At 46.4% G+C, this 19,955-nt stretch overlaps 1 protein-coding gene across 1 annotated transcript in view; it reads right to left on the bottom strand.

The window, feature by feature from the left end:
* Positions 1–19,955, bottom strand: part of LOC126524535 (ubiquitin-protein ligase E3B) — a 112,841-nt gene that overhangs the window by 36,400 nt on the left and 56,486 nt on the right. The window contains exons 14-18 of the mRNA XM_050172833.3: positions 16,926–17,087; positions 15,687–15,858; positions 14,212–14,330; positions 12,851–12,965; positions 3,226–3,325 (exon numbers count right to left, since the gene is read on the bottom strand). Coding sequence (XP_050028790.2) covers positions 3,226–3,325; positions 12,851–12,965; positions 14,212–14,330; positions 15,687–15,858; positions 16,926–17,087 — 668 coding nt within the window. The remainder of the gene's footprint in view (positions 1–3,225; positions 3,326–12,850; positions 12,966–14,211; positions 14,331–15,686; positions 15,859–16,925; positions 17,088–19,955) is intronic.

The following is a 19,955-nucleotide window of genomic DNA, read 5'->3' as shown; positions in this document are numbered from 1 at the left end:
ACATTAAAAGTTCATAGAGTCTAACTCAAATAAAGGACCCAAGTGCCAGAAAAAACTGTGATAACCAGTCCAGTAGCAATAAGGGCATTTGCATAATGACACCGATAATGATGAGAGCACGATTACAATGATGGCATGACAATAACTGACAATGGCACTGTGGTACTAATAGTGATTGACAATGGCACGATGATGATAATCGACAATGACTGTGGCACAATGCTGACATGGCAATTGCATGATGACAGTGGCATGAGAACAATCGGCAACAGCATCATAATGACGGTACGTAAGCGAGCGACGACAGCAAAATGAACACAAAGAGGCTCACATGGCATGGACGCAGGAATTAATTCTAGGTTACGACAAATGGGACTGTCTTTTTTGGCAACTAGTATTATTAAGAATATATGATGATCTTAGATGTGATACATACTTTCACCAGGCCACAAAACCTGGAATGATGTACTCTTAAAAGCTTTTAGAAGAAATACAAATAAATAAATTTAGGACAAGATGCAAAAGTGAAGGGGGCTAAAGTACAAATTAAATAGTATAAGTAGTAGTAGTAGTAGTAGTAGTAGCTAAAACACTACAATAACAAAAGTACTATATGCACACAAGTACCAACACAACTGACAGTACAGGAAGATTCAAGCTATACAATGAAAACAGCACAAGGCATAGTGCTAAGCTAAGCTTGCAACTAAATTTAATTGGAGAAATGCAAATACACACACAGTTACATAGTCGATGCGCCATGAGCAAGCTAATGTAAAACAGCAGGTAACCAAAAGCAATAAGAGAACAACTTCACACTGAAATGTGGTATTGTTCATGTCATAGAATGGGAGGAATTTGATTTACCTTGTGGATTTTCGCAGAACTTATTTGCCCCTTTGTCTATTTGCACAGAATTCATTTGCAAGACCTATTTACTGTTTCAATGTTTCCAGTGTTCCCAATTAATTTGACCTCATGCTGACTTCCTGACTAGCTGAAATGGTAAGAGCCACTGCTCCAGAAAGCTATTAGTGCCATTTTCTACCTTCATAATAGTACAGACGTTTCCTCCAAACTTGAAGCCTACTTTACAAGGATGCTGAAATTGGTCGCTTTACAAAGCGTTGCACTAGAGTAATGTAAATGGTGACTTTTACACACAATTGTCAAATGTTTGTTCAAAGCTACGAAGGAAGTGGAGGAGGAAGGTGCATGGAGGGAAAGAGAATTGCACATTGGGAAAAGTACGAAGGAGTGTGCTGAGCGTACAGCAAAGGAACGCCACCTAGAGGAAAGTCTAGGTGGCATTGAGCAAAGTGGGGAAGGAGAAATGAGACAAAGCGTTGCGGAGGAGAAAGGTAGTTGGAGGTGCGCTGGGTTGACCTCCTCTGGCAATTCCTACAGGTTTTGTTTCCGATACGGATGTATCGGGTTTGTCTCAATCTCACGTGCGCAAAGGCAGAAAGGGTGCCATGCGTGCGCTGTTTCCATCGCGCGCATGGCATTAGGGGAGGAGAGGGAGGGGGGCATTGTACTTTGGCTGCGCAGGCTTTATCTTGAAATTGATCTTCTTTGGGGGCACAGTCTAGGTGGGCTGATGGCTAATAGCTTTGCGTGCACTGTGTTCTCACCGCTCAGTTTGCGTCGAAGCGATAGACAGCATGAAGGTCACATCACTAGCTGCTGCTGTCCCGATTCCTCACGCCAGTGTTTTTACAGCGAGTGTCCGCGGTCATCGAGTGTAATGTGTTCATGTTTGCCTGTGTGTGCTGATAACCATGCTTGTTAATTTAGTTAGTAAGCAAATGTTTACAAAGGGGCGTTCTACTCTGGCGGCTGCTGCTTGTTTTGAACACGGTCTGTGATGTGAGCAGTGCAGGTGTCTAGGCACACCGAGGGCCGATATCTTTGTGTGCGCTATACCACCCATACGCCGGCAGATAAAACCCGCATCCACGAAGTGAAGCATCACTAAATTTTTGGCTTCAGTGAATAGGCGAGAAATTTCACTTTCACACCCTGCAAGTCTCATTAAAGGGCACCTCACCAGGTTGAGCTATCTAAACAAACAAGCACAGTGCATTCAATGTACACTGACGATCGTGTTTGCAAAGTATTACACCACTGCACACCACGAAAACAGCTGAAATTTCAAACCAAAGGCTGCGCACCCTTCATCTTAAGGGAGCCACGCTCCCAGCTGGAGAGTCGAGATCAGTTGCACAAGTGCTCCTATGTAATTCGCATTGCTGAAACGTCCTCCACCACTAGATGAGACTTCGAGAATTATTCAAGGCTACAGCAGTTACTTATTTGACCTGTTGCTTCCCGAGACGATCTAAAGTTTAGATAAATAATAAAACCTACTAACTGAATGTCTGCGAGTCTTTGTTTTACTTCGTGCTGTAGCGAGAAGGACGTACTTCTGTTTTGTCTGCTTGTTCCCACGTCGTGCAATCGCGTGCGCTGTAAACAAAACTATCCGCCATTTTCTACTGCATTCCAGAGCGCAGTTGTGCTCTGTGATCCGCTTGTGTATACTTTAGCGTTCAAACAGTACTGACTTATACCGCTAGTCAGGTGTTCTCAAGCACAATGCACAATATTGTGTGCTGCGCAGAACAAAACAAATGGCAACAGCTGGGGCGCGAGACCACCACTAGAAGTGCGCAGTGCAGGAAAAAAACATGCGAAAAAAAAATGCAGGGCCCCATGACTTATGCGTAACAGAATCCTTTGGCTTCGGTATGGAAGGATGCAGGGAAGCAACTTCGATTGCAGACGCTAAACGGGGATATGATGCTAAAGATGCTAAACTGTCTTTCTAAACGGGGGTAAGCGAAGAGAGTGTATCTTGGCAGTGAAGCTTGCTTCCTGAAATCATGGGTTCACGGCACTTCAAATATTTCTGTCTATATATAACTAATTCGAAAAATTCTTGTGGTAAAATGCTCTTTAAGATGGGTTATAACAACCTCCAGTGCATAGCTAAAACTTGCTGTGTGGTCTGGTGAGGGGCCCTTCAATGCTGTGTTTTTCTGTTTAATAGTTGATTCTCATTTTTCTGCAGAGTGAACCTCAACACCTAAAAGCCAACCTTAGGTCTCACAACACAGGCGATGAGCTCTCCTATCAGCGAAAGAACAGGATGGCTGCAATGAACTTGATCAAACGAAGCTGGTTCTGGTCTTGATGCAGTGCCTGTCCATCGTGTGAACTGACCTCTTTGTGTGGGATGATGTGAGGCACCTTTTGCAGCAGGACCTGTGCTGCCTTCTTGCCCTTCTCCAGGTCACCCATGAACGTGCTCACCTTCACATCCCTGCAAAGCCAGCAGAGCACACGTGAAGCAGCCAGTCAAGCACTCAGTGACAAGACAATAATCTTGCCATGGCAGCACGGCTGTCTAGACATCACCATTGGACACTTCCCTAACTCTGCTGCAAGCTCAAGCCCATTCTCAGGATGAAAATTGAATTTAAAGGCAGAAGTTGGCCGCCATATACCTGCCAAGCTGCGGACTTTAGAATTCGTAAAATCCCATGGACACAACACCGAGGGAAGGAGGGACAACAGTAATCTTTTTTTAAGCTTGTTCTGAGCACACACCCTTTCAGGGATACATACACTTTGTATTAAAGGTGATATAATTTTAGATGTAGAACCCAAGCAGCAACAAACTTGGCATAGCAAATACTGACAAGCAACTCACTCACGGATCACAGCGACTTTTTCAGCAACATTAGGGTTGTCAATTTTGCCTGCTTCAGCAAGTTGTCTACATAAACTTGCTTGGTGCAAGGACACCTCTTACATCCATTCACCATCTGAAGACGTCCCAAGAAAGGTTTGGAGACCGATGGACGGAACGTTTTCATCAGCAGAAGTAATTTTTTGTGTAAAGCTTGATGAAACATTTGTAACACAGTCAAACCTCGATATAACAAAGTTGTATGTGCATAAGAACCTTTGTTAGATTGCAAATTTTTTTAATTAGAGGTTCTAAAGTTTCAGTAATAAAAACAACTACACAAATTCCCAGAGCATTGCTGGTAGATAGCATCTGTGGGTAAACACTTAGAAACAAATTGCATAGAAACAAGGATGGGCTATAACAGCTGGGTATGAGCACCGCAGAGCGTGCCAAGAACAATGCACGGACGTGGCTCATGGCATCTGAGAGTTAAGCGTGATGCATCGCGTGGCAGCGTAAATCTTGGACGTCATGGCTGGCCATGCTTAGTGCGCGCAGTCAGCACCCAAAAATTAAAAGCAAAAGTGTCAAAAATGTGAATATTCGTCCTGAAATTAAAAAAACAGGTCATCACATTTTTGCCAGAAAGGAGGAGCAGTGATGGCGATAGCAAAGAGACAACTACACAAAGTAAAGTTCGAAGTTTTATCGGTGCCACGTGCACTCAGGCAAACATTAACAGATCTCCTTCGATGAGAATGAAATCGCAGTCACGACACAAGCGACCACTTCGCACTGGGTCTCGGAAACGAGATTACGTGACCACCAACATTAGACACACAGGAACCCAATGCTCATCGAGCATGAACCGTCTAAGTTTGCCCTTTGCACTTGCTGCGGAGACATTACCTCCAAGATAAGGCACATGACCTGCGCATGGATGTGCATGGACGTGCATTATCAGCCACAGTGGCCAAATCTTTGAGCAAATTTTGTCTAGATGGTGTAAATACAACATAATTTTCTGTGGCAATGCTCATGGTATGGTCATACACTGTGCACAACTGCAGTCGATCCCGGATATATCGAATTATTGCCTATATCGAACAGTTTAAACATCCCCTTGGGAATCCCATGCAAAAGTATAGCGCTATTGTTCGCATATATAGAACTCCCGTGCACTGGCATATCAATGTATCGAACTTCGCGCTGAGCTGCGCCCCGGCTTGTGCGCTTCTCCCACCATACCCCACCCCTGCAAGTGCGCTTCTCCCATCGCATCCCAACCCCGCAAGTGCGCTTCTCCTCACGAAGCTCTCGCGATGTTCCCGCGATCTCACGCGCGCCACCCCGCACTCTGAGAAAGGGGCGTGGGTAAAAGGCACGTGACGAGGAGCACTTGGAGTGCGATTGGGTGTGAAAGGGAAGCGGGAGGGAGAAACCACGCTGAACGCAGGCACCCGTTTCCTGTGTTTTGGTTGGCTGACACCACTGGTGCAGCGAGACGAACGAGGTCAGTGCAGCTTGGGCTTGTGGTAGTGCGAAGACGCGGTGTGGTGCGTCTTTCGATTCGCTTTGTTCCTTTTATTCACGAGGCCAACGCGAAGGCTTGAGACTCATGTGGTGCAGTGTGTTTTTCTTTCAGCTTTTGGCACGTGTTCTGGTGTCATGGATGGATGGATGGATGAAAAACTTTATTGGGGTCCTTTGGGGGGCGCACTAGCGCGCAGCGGGCCACTTCCACATCAGGACAGAGAGGCTGAGCCTCTCCGCCATGTCGCCGGCCCGTTGGACAGCCCATAACTGTTCTTCGAGGTTGGGGCTGTATAGGACCGCATCCCAGCGTGAAGAAGTGTTGCTTTCATCATCACCAGAGCATGTGAGGTAAGTTCGCTAAGTCATTGCATAGTGCACATGCATTTGTTGTCTGATTTTCGGGGTACATGTTGTGAAGAAGTAGGGGATTTGGGTATGTCCCCATCTGTAGAAGCCTTAGTGTCAAAGCCTGAGGTCTATTGAGTTTGCATGTGGGAGGGGGTAGATCCTCCGAGCCAAGTAAAAGTGCTGAGTAATTTCGGTGTACGATGAAGGAGAGTCCCGATGCCCTTTGGCAAATGCCCTAACAGCTGATATTGAGTCACTGTAGATTGATGTCCTCTTGTCGTCCAATAAGGACATCGCTATTTTAGCCTGCTCTGCGATCTCAGAGGACGTCATCCGAATTGAGATTGCGTTCGTTATTTGCCCTTCATGATCTACGCTAACTATAGCAAAGGCCTGTCGTCAGCGTAGCGCGCTGCGTCTACGAAACTGTTCTCCGAAGCCCATTCACGAGCCTTTTCCAGGAGAGCCTCCGCGCGCACCCGACATCTTCCCACGTTGTGTTCTGGATGGACGTTTCGTGGGATCGGGGAGACAGTGATGCGGTCCCGCAGCTCTCGAGGGATGCTGCAGAACTTTGTTTTGATTACTGTGGGGGGACGCCCAGCTCCTGTAAGATGTGTCTTCCAGCTTGTATGGTAGATAGCCTGACGAACTGGGCCCTCTCCTGTGCTTCTGCTATTTCCTCTAGCATGTTATGCATGCCAAGTTGAAGTAAGCGTTCCGTGTGAGTGTATATGGGGAGGCCGAGAGCTCTCTTGATTGCCTTCCTGATTAATGCGTTGAGCTTATCCCACTCCGATCTTTGCCAGTTGTGCATGGCCGCGACGTAAGTGACACATTACGAACGCATGTACCAATCTCACGAGGTTATCTTCTTCGAGACCTTGCTGCCGGTTGGCCACTCTTCTCTGATGGCATTGCCCGTCTTCTTAGTGAGTCGCAGCACTGTCTGGTTGTTTGAACCACTCGACTCTACCATCATGCCGAGAATCCGGATAGCATCCACCCTCAGAATATAGACTTCGTCGTTTGTGCGCAGTTTTATGTCGCATTCGGCGAGTGGCTTCCATCCCTTTGGTTTCGGGCCTCTGCACTTGGGTTGATAAAGTAGCAGTTCCGACTTGTGCGGTGAGCACCGAAGACACATGGACTCAAGGTATGTCTCGGTAGCATCAATCGCCTCTTGCAGGGCCGTCTCTACCTGTCCGTCACTACCTCCCGTACACCAGATGGTAACGTCGTCTGCGTATATGGTATGACTGATACCGTCGATAGCAGAGAGTGTCCTGGATACTCCAATCATGACGAGGTTTAAGAGGGTTGGGGATATGACTGCCCCTTGTGGCGTCCCCTTAGTCCCCAGCTTGATCATGTCTGAAGTCAGGTCCCCAATCTTAAGGGTGGCTTCTCTGTCTGACAGGAAAGATCTCGTGTAGGAATGAAAGTGCTTCCCCAGGTTAAGGCTCGAGATTGTGTTTAAAACGAACGAGTGAAGAATGTTATCAAAGGCCTTTTCCAGATCTAGACCCTAGTATGGCTCTCGTGTCCCACGTATTACAGTCAATAATGTGATGCTTGATGAGCTTCATCACGTCCTGCGTCGAGAGTCCGACCCTGAAACCGATCATGTTGTGTGGGTAAACGTCGTGGTCCTCCAGGTACCGTGAAAGCCTGTTTAGGATTGCGTGCTCAGCAACCTTCCCCACGCACGATGTGATCGAAATTGGGCGGAGGTTATCAAGGCTGGGCGGCTTGCCTGGCTTGGGGAGGAGAATGGTGTTGGCCGATTTCCACATTTCCGGGACTTTACCACTGCTCCATGCTTGGTTAATGATGTCCGTTAGGTATTCGATGGACTTCTCGCCCGGTCCCGTAGAGCTTTGTTTGTGATCTTGTCCGGACCCGGAGCCGATCCGCCGTTGAGGGCGTGGAGCGCCTGCCTGATCTCCTCAATCCCGAATTCTGCATCGAGCTCAGGGTTCTCGGAGCCTTCGTAGTCAGGGGAAGGTGGTGTAGGGCCCGATGCGACTGACAGGTACTTCTTCCCGAGTTTGGATAAAATTTCCTTGCTCGAATATTCTCGCTTGGCTGTGTGTAGAATGTGCGCCAGTGTGTTGCGTTGGTTGGTTTTAGTGTTCGTCTCGTCGAGTAGATGATTTAGGAGGTTCCAGGTGCCCCCGTTGGGCATCGGCCCGTCGATCGAGTTACATACCTTATCCCATTGCTGTTAAGAGAGGGCTCTGCAGTGTTTCTCTATAGTTCTGTTGATTTCCGATATCTTTTTTCTGAGCCTGCGGTTGAGCCGTTGTCCTTTCCACCTGGCGAGGAGGCACTGCTTGGCCTCCAACAGGTGAGCCAGACGGCTGTCCCATCTTTTCCACTGGGAGGTCGGTACAAACCTTTTTGGTGGTAGCTTTGATGTCGTGTCACCTGTACAACCCATTGTTCAAGGGCAGGCTTGTCCTCACTCTCCGTTCGCTCTTCCCTAATTTTGCGAAATTTGTCCCAGTCTGTGTACTGGAACATGCGCTGTCTCTTCTGCTCGACTTGGAGGTGCGTGGCCAAGATATAATGGTCGCTACCAAAATCTACCCCGAGGTTTGTCCACTTGACCGCTGCAATGCTCCTGACAAAGGTGAGATCTGGTGTCGTGTCACGGCTCGACGATGTTCCGCATCTGGTGGGAAACACTAGGTCCGTGACTAGCATCAAGTTTAGGTTTATAGCCTCCCGCCAGAGGTCCTCCCCATTGTTAGTGTTATATAGGTAGCCCCAAGTGTGGTACGGCGCGTTGAAGTCACCAGCTATGATCAAAGGGGAGTCGTGCGCTAGTTGCGTGGCCTTGGTGATTAGGGCTTTGAAGCGTTGTCTTGGAGCTTTGGTACTACTGTAGACATTCAGGATGAATATACTTTCGCGGTTCGTTGGGCTAGGGATGATCTCTATCATCACATATTCAACTTTAGTTGCGGTCATCTTAAGAGGAAGCTTTAGCTCGAGTGCTCCTATCTAAATACATGTAAAAGGAGAATTCGTTTTTCTCGGCAACCACTGCACCAAATTGGACGAGGTTTGTTTCATTTAAAAGACAAACTTAAAATATAGTGACTGTTGGTTTCGAATTTTTGAGATAGGTCATCAATTTTTTATTAAAAATTTGCAAAAATCGAAAATTTTCAAAAAACGAAACTATCAAGTTTACAACTCCGTAACTCAGCAAGAAAAAATGATATCGCAATTCTGTGAATTGTACCTGATAGCACATCTAAAGCGGACAAAATTTATATGTTACATATGAACTTGAAAAAATGGAGTAATGTGTAATTACAACTTTTGCAGAACCTTCGTAAACAACGCAACAAATTCACGTAAGATGTGAACTGACATATAAAATTTGTCCGCTTTGAATGGTCTAATGAATGCCGTTTACAGAATTGCGATATCTGTTCTTGATGCAGAGCTATTAGCTTGTAAACTTCGTGCTTCTATTTTTTTCAAACGTCTGAGTTTTTGAAAATTCTTTTAACAAAATTCAAGCCCTAAATCAAAATTCCGCTTCCAACAGTCACTAGAATTTAACTTTCTCTCTCAAATGCAACAAAATTCATTAAAATCGGTCCAGGGGTTATCTCAGAAAAACGTTTTTGCGTTTTTACATGTATTTGAATAGGCCGCGTCGGAGTTGGGCCCGAGCTAAAGCTTCCTCTTAAGGTCGTGAGTGATGTGGGTCAGCTTGTTGCTAACCAGTACGGCGATCCCCCGTCCTTCTTCGTGCTTTGCAACGGGCCTGTAGCCAGACAGCGCGACGTTAGATGTTAATGTTTCTTGTAAAATGATAACATTTGGCTTCTCTGCGTGTGAGCGAATATATTGTTGCAGGGGAGCCATCTTGGGAAGGAAACCCCTGCAATTCCACTGCCACATCTTGAATGAGCTAGTTTGAGTGGCCATCGTATTGCTCTTGAGTTGCTGTGCTAACCTTCGGAGGGACGATCGCCCCCAAGCTGTTAATAGTCGATGCTGTTGCTGGGGGTGTAGGAGCTTTAGGTACCAGCACAGGTGCTACAACGTTTTCTAAGAAGGATTCAATTTTGCTGATCCGCTGATTAGTGCGCTCCTCCATGGAAGCCATGTTGCTTTGAAAGAGCGAGAACTTTTTATTTATCTGCTTAATGCTGTCACTGAGAGTGGAGAGCAACTCGCAAATCTCCGATTTGGCCCTGCCTGATGCTCTTTCTTGCTCGTTAGCGATTGCCCTCCTTTTAGTGGGCCTCTCTGTATCAATGTTCTCAACCACGGGGACTTCCATTGGTGGGGATAGCGGCCGGTTGCTTATCCGTATCGCTCTTCTCAACCATGGGGACTTCCATTGGCTGGGGAGTGGCTGGCTGCTTGTCAGCCATGACAAGTTCCGGAGTCATGGCCACAAAAAAATGCAAGAATTTGGATTTTTCAACAAAGGCGGACATTATTTGATGAATAGAGGCTGGCGAGAAAAAGTCGTCAGTCGCCGCAGCGTTCGGAATCCCTCACAACACCCCGAGTACGATTCTCAAGAACAAAGCCAATGTTAAGCTGAAGGCAGTGCAGTCCAGTCGCCCTGGAGCGTGTCGTGTGCACGTCCCAACCTTTGACAAGGTCGAGAAGTAATTGTACGTCTGGTTTTTGGAGACACGTGCCAATAACATACCTGTTGACAGCCCAATGCTCATGGAGCAGGCCAAATGGTTTGCTGTGGCCTTAGGAGAAGAAAGCTTCACTAGTGGCACTGGTTGGCAGCAGCAACTTTAAGAGTCGCTACAGCATCATCGGAAAGACCCTTTCGGGCGAAAGCGAGGCAACTAGCACAAGTCACATAGAGAAGTGGTTGTTCGAAGAGTGGCCAAATATTTCCAACAGCTTTTCGCCATCGCAAATATTCAACGCAGATGAGACGGCACTGTTTTGGCAAATGCTGCCAAACAAGACTCTGCATCTGAAGGGCACTGCATGCCATGGTGGAAAAGTGCAAAGCAAAGCAAAGTGCAACAGCAAAGTGCACGTATCGATTTTGCTTGCTGCAAATATGGATGGGTCACGCAAACTACAGCCGTTTGTTATCGGAAAGAGCAGGTCGCCACACTGCTTTAAGAATGCGAAAGGCCTCCCGGTTCGATGCGCGTCCAATAAGAAAGCTTGGATGACACGCAATTTTTTTGTTGAGTGGCTACAGGTGTGGGGATGCCGAACTGGAGAAGTCTGGCCGCAAAGTTTGTCTTCTTCTTGACAAATGTTCGGCCCATCAAGTCATCTGCCATTTAAAGCAGATCACCTTCAAGTTTCCGCCGCCAAACACAACGGCAAAACTTCAGCCTCTCAACCAAGGCATTGTGAAAACGTTTAAGGCTGGGTACAGACGACGACTGATGCAGAGGCTCCTATCAACCTTTGATTAGGAATCGAACTGGACCTCAACTGGATTAGGAATCAAGGTGGACCTCCTCGGAGCCATTCAAATGTTGGCTGGTGCTTGGAACGACGTGAAGAAAAGCACAATTGTGAACTGCTTCCACAAAGCAGGCTTTGTGGTAGCTGCAGACGACGGATGTCTTGACAGTGAAGACGATGACGCTGGACGCCTGGACAACAAATTTCGCAAGCTCTCGGCATTCCCAGGTGCCATCCTAGGCAGCGTTACAGCACGCGATTTCGTCAGCCCTGATGACAGCATGCAAACTGTAGCGGATCGCACTGATGCGGTGATTGTGGCTGACATCATGGGTGATGAGGACGCAGACTCGAGCAGCGGCGAGGGTTCCGACGAAGAGGACCAACCACCATGCACTGCAGCTGAACTTGCATCAGCTTTCAGCGTCATTCGCCGCTGTTGTGGCACAATGGAAGGAGCTGGCCTTTCTCATTTGGACACTGTCAACAAGCTTGAGGACAGCTTAATGAACTTGATGGTGCAGAAGAAAAAGCAAGCAAAGGTCACAGATTTTTTTTTTTTTCCAAAATGAAGTGCTCTGGTCATCGCGCTGTGTTTTTGTTTTCTTACGCGCCTTGGAGGCACAGATCGGTAAGTTCCCATTAGTCACGACATTGGGAAACTGCCTTGAGATGTGTGGAGTTGTTGGAGAAGCTTTTGACATGCATATTTTATATTTCGAATTATCGATATATCGAACTATTTCCCGATCCCCTTAGAGTTCGATATATCCGGGATCGACTGTATTTATGGCTATTTGCGGATTTGCTGTTTGTGGATGTTTGCAAATGAAATACATTAGTGGCAAGCTTCCCGCAGCAGCGGGCCGTACAACACCCCTCCGGCAGGGAGTTTTCGTGTCGGCTACGTAAGTGGTCCACTGCCACCCACCGTTGTTGGCACACTGTCGAGCAAGTGCCGAGAGTGCCACTAGGCCTAACCAGCTTCGAAGAGAAGTTGAAGCATAAAACAACTGCCAATGATCCAACGAAATAAGCATACTCAATTTATTTCTCATCTCATCAAACCACACACAAAAAAAGATGGCTGCGCTTCGTGGAGTGCAGACTGCGGGGCACATGATGCGGTTGGGCCGTCTCGCATAGAGTGCAGTAACGGCCAAACGCGGGCTCCGAGATGAACTTGGCTTGTACCACTGCTCCCGTTCGTGCCACAGATTTCAAAGTGGTTGTCGCTTGTCTCAAAAGATAAAATTAAGACATCAGCTTAGCCTTCCGGCCACTGTTATGTGCGGAAAAAAAACTTAGCTGATGTTTCTGACATAGGCGATGGTGACACGACTGGGCTGGCTCCCCTCAATTGTGCCAGCCGTTAACCTTGCTGTTAAGTGGGCGTTCATATGCTATCATGTGTGGAATCTGCCATTTGTCGGCAAACAGCTCCTGGAAACAGCAGACAGGAAGACAGTGTGCCGCATGATTGTACGACTACTACGTAGACCCATTTATCCATAGTTATTCATTTTAATTTCAATGTACTTGTTGCTTTTGCGATCGCCTACAGGTTAGACGGCGGTATATGAGAAGTTCCATTTCACAGCCTGCCATGCCCATAATTGCGGATGAAATGGCCTTCGGATATAACAGACCTTTTTCACTCGATTACCACAGTCCATGTAACGAGCGTCAACTGTAGTAGTAGTAGTAAGCAGTGGAGGCAGTTAGGCAGTGAAGTGCCCAAGCAGTGAGGTTATGGGAGGCAAAGGTATCACAGTGTCGAGTAGACACAATGCGCATGCACAGCAAGCACGTTGGAGGAGGTCGACTGGTCAAGGCACCTACTTGATGAGCCAGTGGTCTGGTGGAGTATAACTGCGCCGGCAGTCGCGCTTGTACAGCAGCATCAGCAGCGTGTGACACGAGCAGAACAGCTGGTTCGTGCTCGCCGTTTTCAAGTCTGCACAGATAAGAACAAGAGAGACAGTTTCGTCACGAGCAGCAGGATGGCAGTGCCTGCTGGGCATGACGCACTGGGCACAAGAAATGCAGCTTACAGGAACATACCTGGTTCTTAAAGGTAAAGACACGAGGTGAATAAAATGTGCCAACGCATGACAGAAAGCCGATCACCTGGCCACAGCACAGTCACTTTGTAGTACAGTTAAAACTCTTTTCATAACTTTTCATAATTTCAAACTTTTCATAACCTTTTGTCCATAGTACTCATGTATGTAGAACCTCAACATAACGAATTGTGTTTGTATGTAATTTCAATTTAACGAAATTTCACTGCTGCCGCAAAGGAATGCCAGGACAACAAAAGGAAACTTCCACTAAAGCAGGTGGTCAGATTACTGAATTAGAAGCCGCTGCTTGCAAACGCACCTCTCAAATCGCACACAGCACGAAATGAGCGATGGGTGAAGTGGAGCCCCATCGTGTTCCATGTAAAGTCCAAGTGCAATAAGATCCTATCGGGCCCCGCGCACTGTGTGCTTTAGGTGCGAGTGAAAGTCTGCGAGGGTGAGACAAGAAAGATGGTGACTTCACAAGTGCCACCTTCCCCTGTGAGCAAAGGGAAAGAAGAGGATGGGAGGGAGCTCGCGGTAACGTGGTCAAGCACGCATGAGGGGGCGGAGTGCGGGTAAGTTGGTGCGCGTCTAAATTTCTGGTGCATGTCTCTGCCGTGGCTGCGCAAGGGTGTAAGTGCGGCTGAGCGTATATGCCGCCGCACACCTTGCTTTAGAGGTAACCTGCCACTGTCACGTGTGCACGGAATGGGCATGCCGAGACGGCGTGGTACAATGTAAGCTGTCTTACTCCGCATATAGCATTCGAGGTTGCATAATCTCGAGTTTCAGTAACCCGTTGAAGTGAGAGGCAGAGGAAGCATTTGCTCCCCGCTGCCGGCGCTTTTCCTGATAGCGTCATCCCAGTGTGGGCAATGCTATCAGCTGCGGGAGCGAAGTGCACATGAAAGCGTGGCTTGTTTCACTTAATTTGTACCGCCGAGAAGATATCGTCAACATACGTGGCATGAAACCATATCACTCGTCGTCAACTCCCAAATTCATGAAGATTAACTGTTTTCTCATTCAAATTTACTTTTTTAGATTGCCCGATAATTTGCATAATTCTGCAGCTCCTTGGCTTAAAAGTTAATTGGAAATGAACGCAGAAATAAGAACGAGAGCCGCTCTCACCAATGAGTCCGTTCCAGACGAGGCGGAAGACAAACGTGTTGAGGAAGGCCGAGATGGCCACCAGGTCGTCCAGGGTGAACGGTCGCTGCTGCTCGTACAGCTCCAAATCATCCAGGATTCTGCACAGAGAACACGAAGCAGCCACCACTTGGCTCACTGGCTTTAATCAGAAGGCTTTGGTGACAACACCACAAGCATGCACAAAGGCAAACACATTTCATTGGGCTAGTTGGTGGGACATTGCAAATGTACACAGAAGAACAAGGACCAAGGCAACAATGCAGCACTGCGTCCTCTCTCACTGCCGCCTCTTGTACTCGTCTGTGCTGTATGTAGTGCTCAGCAATTGAACCGCGAAGCTCGAACAACATGGCGGCCGGTACTTTCTTGTGCCACCAGTAGGCGCTTGTGATGCTGAGATGATGCATTTTTGGGTAACATGAGAGCAAGAATATTTTTGATGCATCGTAACTGCATTCGGCCTTCTCAGCGATCGCGGGTGGCACAAAAAGTGCCGGCCACCATGCTGTCCGAGTATCGCGTTTGAATCTCTGAGCACTGTACTTGCACACACAAAGGCCACTTCAGGTAGTAATGTCACAGTTTATTAAGAATCTCAAGTGCACAAGAAAATGATCAGCAAAGCAGAGCCTCCATGCCACTGATAAAACCATATACCATGTACAGGGTGTCCCAGCTAACTTTAGGCAGAGTTTAAAAATATGTGAATGCCACATAGCTGGACAGAACCAAGGTAATGTTTGCCGTGGCTTGGAGATACTCAGATTATTTCTTCTCATTCCGCCTTGTTTGTTTTTTGTACTTGGGACGTTCATCACTCACTCTTTGCAATAAAGTTGTTAGACATTGTGACGAAAGTTTCAGAAGTGAGGCGGTTTGGATATTAAAAATTTCGGATAAAACCGACCTTCTTTTGTGAAATCACCAGGGTCTGTTGTAAAGAGAGTCAACTGTATATGTTAAATGACACTAAAAGATTGACTGCTAGAAAATAAATAAACACAGGTGTTTCTTATCTGCATGAAAGGCTTGATGTGCTAGGCACTCATAACTGGCATTTCAATTGAGCTGAGATGAAGTGAAAAGTTAATTCACCATTTCTTGGATATCAGTGATAGTGAGAGTGTAGCCATCAGAACTATTTGCGCTGGCACGGTGGGTGCTGCTAAGTTTGACAACACTATTTCTTAGTGCACGTTAACATTACTAGCCACCTAAACTTGCAGGAGAATGTACACCAACATAGCCTATGTAAGCTGCAGAAACCCAGCAGTGTCCCAAGCATTCATAGACTGAAGAACACCATTTCTTTACATACATAATCCTTTTATGTTTGCTTGAGAATGCTAATTAAAGTCTGCCCAACGTCCTTACGCATGAACGCACACATAGTGGGCGCACGCATAAAACTGCAGGTCTTGCTAGGACATTGAGACACGAGGGCGTTTGCTCACGTGACCAGGTGAGTGGCACAGTCGCAGAAGAGCACCAGCAACCGGAACTCTGGCCCACTGGGCTTGGTGGTGAAGGCCAGCAGGTCAAGAAAAGCACGCACCCCGCTGGCAGGTCCCACGCTGCGGATCAGCTGCCACAGCTGGCACAGCACCCATTCGTGGTGGCACAGCCCTGCGGGAGGGAAAGGCAAGCGCGCATGCGGCATTAGTCCTTCGCAATCACGTGTCTGACAATAAACTCAACTGACAATGGAAGCAGCTTGATTCAATTGGCAACAAGAAACACGCAGATCCAATGCAGTGTTCAAATCTAAAATGATGTAATGCTTGCTTGAGTTAGCAATGTAGCAGCAGTAAAAGATGATGCGATCAAAAGTCACGTTTCCTGTAGCTTTAAAGGGACACTAAAGGCAAATGCTAAGTCGATGTGGACCATTTAAATACCATTCCAAAAACCTTGCGATGCTTGTTTTGTGCCAAGAAAAGACTTATTTTATGAGAAAATTGCATCTGAAGGGTCCGAATGCCTTTTTCGAAATTTAACTCTCCCGCCACCAAACTGGGGCAGTGGTGACGTTGCATACGCCATCACCACCTTTTGCTGCCATTGGTGAGTAAAACGCACCCAACAGACTGCGGTACCGAGTCTCTAATCATGTTCTGCATTTACCTCAATTTCTCTATTATTAAGCCTCTATTCATGATAATATTGATGCCTCAGAGACTCTCAAGCACTAATCTATCACTTTAGCTTGACTTAATGTTTGCCTTTAGTGTCCCTTTCAGTGTCTGCATCATGGAGACAAAAGCAATGCATGATGCTTGTCAAGGCAAGAATGTCGACGAGTAGTATATGGACAGCAAAGTGCAACACTTATCTCAATACATTTGAGGGTTCATACCTCGTGTTGCAATGGCACATCCATTCTGGGGGATTGGCTAAGAATTGGTGCATACACAGTGGCAACATACATGGTGACCCAGTTTGTCTACTAGGCCAGAGAGCAGACAGCAGCAGGTTGTCTGTTAAGGCATATAACTAGTCACCAAAGTTGCCTATATATATCCACAAGATATGCACGTGACTCTCTGGTCAGAAAACAGTGACAAATGCCAAACCTTGAGCAATAGGAAAGGAAAATAGGATATTGCCAGACTCTAAGATCAAGGGTGTCCCATAAGGCAACGAGTCACGAACAAGTTTGCCCTTGCAAATGCACCAATTCCTCTGGAACGCACCAGTCAGTATGTCCAGGCGCAGTTGGGTGAGTCCAGCGAGGGCAGTCTCAAAGAGGGCGCAGGTCAGGGCCACTGCAGTAACCTCCGGGCTTCCGAGACGTCGGTACTGCACGCTGCACGTCCGAGCCGACGATGCACGCTCAAGGGCCTTCTTCAGCAGGCCTGCACCAAGTCGGTCAGAGCGACACAAATTCAAACTAAGAAAAGCACGTTTCTGTGCTGGTTTTCCGTACAGTTCAGTCTGTGACAAGGGGATTTATGGCATGAACAGTTCCGGGAGGAGAAAAAATTGAATACCTACCATTCAAACTTTAGTTCGGCGAGCGCCACAAAAGAGCAAGAACGGCGTTAGCAACCAACTGAAATGGAGCAGCGGTTTCCGCATCGCCATAGTCATCAGCAGAAGCAGTACATGATACGTGATTGACATAAACGCTGGAGCACTTCGTGCCTAATTGCACCTTTAAAGCCTTTATTCTTGTGTCTATTGTCACGCATAACACCGCGTTGGTGTCTGGCCACATGCCTTCTTAAATGCGTAGTTGCTATCCATCATCATCAATAGCCACCATGGTTTCGTCCGCAGCAATTGCGGCAAACAACAATCTCGTTTTGAATTGGTCCACGTGTCGGCTGCGTGCCTTCAAAACTGCGCAGTCGCTGTCCATCATCGAGTCGATACCGGCCGCTGTTTTGTCTGCAGCAGTTGCGGCATACAGTAGTTTCGCTTTGACTCTGTGCAAGGATGCCAAGGATTACAAGTACCATCTACATCGCGATGGATGGATGATTTGTTGACGACCAGCTCACTGGCAAAAAATAATTGGGATGTGCGCATGCTAGGGAATAGTGCGTCGCAGATGAAGAAAGTCACAAGACCTTCACCGCTGCGGGCGCTAATCAGTCATGATATGACGAGAATTGCAGCTTCTGCACTGCCTTTGCGGAAAATCGGAAAAGGATTTGCCGATTAATTCAGTAGGTAAAAGCGTGTTGGCATAGTAAGCATTCGTTTGTTCTCTTTAAACTTTATACCCTGGATAATTTGGCATTCGGTTAATTCGGGCACCTTTTTCTTTTTCAATCCCGTGAAATACATATTTTTTAGGTTTTACAAGACTCAGTAAGCACCAATTACAAGAACTCTCGTGATGAAAGATTATAAGTCTCCGCATGTAGTGTGCACTGAAAACTGTCATTCTTTCGTGGCATGCCTTGGTTGCGATGCTATCTTGTCTTGGCTCACGACAATTGCACCCAGTTTACACCATGTGGGTGGCATGTCACCATCAAAATAGCCCGTCCACCACCACCGTTGGCCCCAAGCATGTTGTGCACCTAGCATCTCTACCAAGGGAGGGGGGGTTCCTTGGCACTTGATAAATCTTAGCAAGGTTCCCTGGGACCAACATGCTTGAGAACTCCTGCTCTAGTGGACCAGAAAAGTATCTCCTGTCAACTTTAATGGCTTGTCAGCTGCTTGTCATGCCAATATATGGCACCCGAACAACAACAAATTAGAAACACACTTTGCATTATCACTAATAGTATGCAACTGCGCAAGCTGCAAGTTCACACAAGATTAGCACATTGGCTAGCTGGCTGTGGGCTAGCCAAGCCAAGCCATTGGCCAAAACATGCACACATGTTCAGAGTGTGCTGCTTCAAGCTGCTCTTTAGATTTACTTCACTATATTCGATAATACTTAATATCAAGTGCCATACTAGTACTTTAGTCACAGACGAGTCTTCCTCAGTCAATTCTTTTTGAAGAAAGTGAAAGTATACAAGTCTGTCTCGTCCACGTGGCTGAGTGCTCTTTGCAAGCGCCAGTAAAGGGCCGGGCTCGTGCTATCCATGTTGACGTTCTGGCGAGTTCCCTCTTTGGTCAATAGGGGCCCTACGGACTCTGATCATCCAGCAGAGATTCAAAAATGGCTGCTGCCAGTTGCGTGCTGCTGCCCCTTCGGGCATGCACATTCTTCATAAGCAGGCTTTACTGGTTTGACAGCACAACACTTCGAGAACTTTAGCTTGCCTACATGAGGCAAAGAACGTCCAACAAGGAGGTGCATTGTCTGTTACAAAGGCCGTATCAACACTGGCAATAACGACTCTGCAAACACGCTTTTTTGGTGTAAGGAGTATGGCACAAGACTTCGCCTCGTACCATGTTTTGAGATGGAGATCTGTTGTATGAAAGCAACATTTTAATCCTCCATAGCAGTTCTTCAAGAACACTGACCTTTTGGATTTGCAAGCCTCTCTCAACAAATGTTTGCTCTAAGATGTAGTTATCGCATCGAGTGGTTATGATAAAACTAAACTCCTATCGACTCTACAATTTCAAGTCAACGTATGTGATTCTTGTTATTTAGTATGTTCAGACACAAGTTGTGAGTTTACTACCCTGTATGTTGTACATATTTCGAATCTGCAAAAAACTTGTTATCCGTACGTGCCATGAAAAAAAAGTACATTTCTGAATGTCTTTTTTTGTTTCTTTTGCTGGCACTTTTAAAGGGTTAAAGGAAGTGAACTGGCACTAAAATTGTTACTGTTTTATTGAGCGCTTTATGACTGTTGCAAGTCAACCATATACATAACCTAAAAGCAAGCAATCCAAGCAACTACAGAGGTTGAGTAATGTGGCCAGTTATGAGATACATCTATGATTGATTGATTGATTGATTGATTGATTGATTGATTGATTGATTGATTGATTGATTGATTGATTGATTGATTGATTGATTGATTGATTGATTGATTGATTGATTGATTGATTGATTGATTGATTGATTGATTGATTGATTGATTGATTGATTGATTGATTGATTGATTGATTGATTGATTGATTGATTGATTGATTGATTGATTGATTGATTGATTGATTGATTGATTGATTGATTGATTGATTGATTGATTGATTGATTGATTGATTGATTGATTGATTGATTGATTGATTGATTGATTGATTGATTGATTGATTGATTGATTGATTGATTGATTGATTGATTGATTGATTGATTG

Source organism: Dermacentor andersoni, chromosome 3, assembly GCF_023375885.2.
Source record: "Dermacentor andersoni chromosome 3, qqDerAnde1_hic_scaffold, whole genome shotgun sequence".
Classification (NCBI taxonomy): Eukaryota; Metazoa; Arthropoda; class Arachnida; order Ixodida; family Ixodidae; genus Dermacentor; species Dermacentor andersoni.
This window is presented reverse-complemented; position numbering and strand designations above follow the sequence as displayed.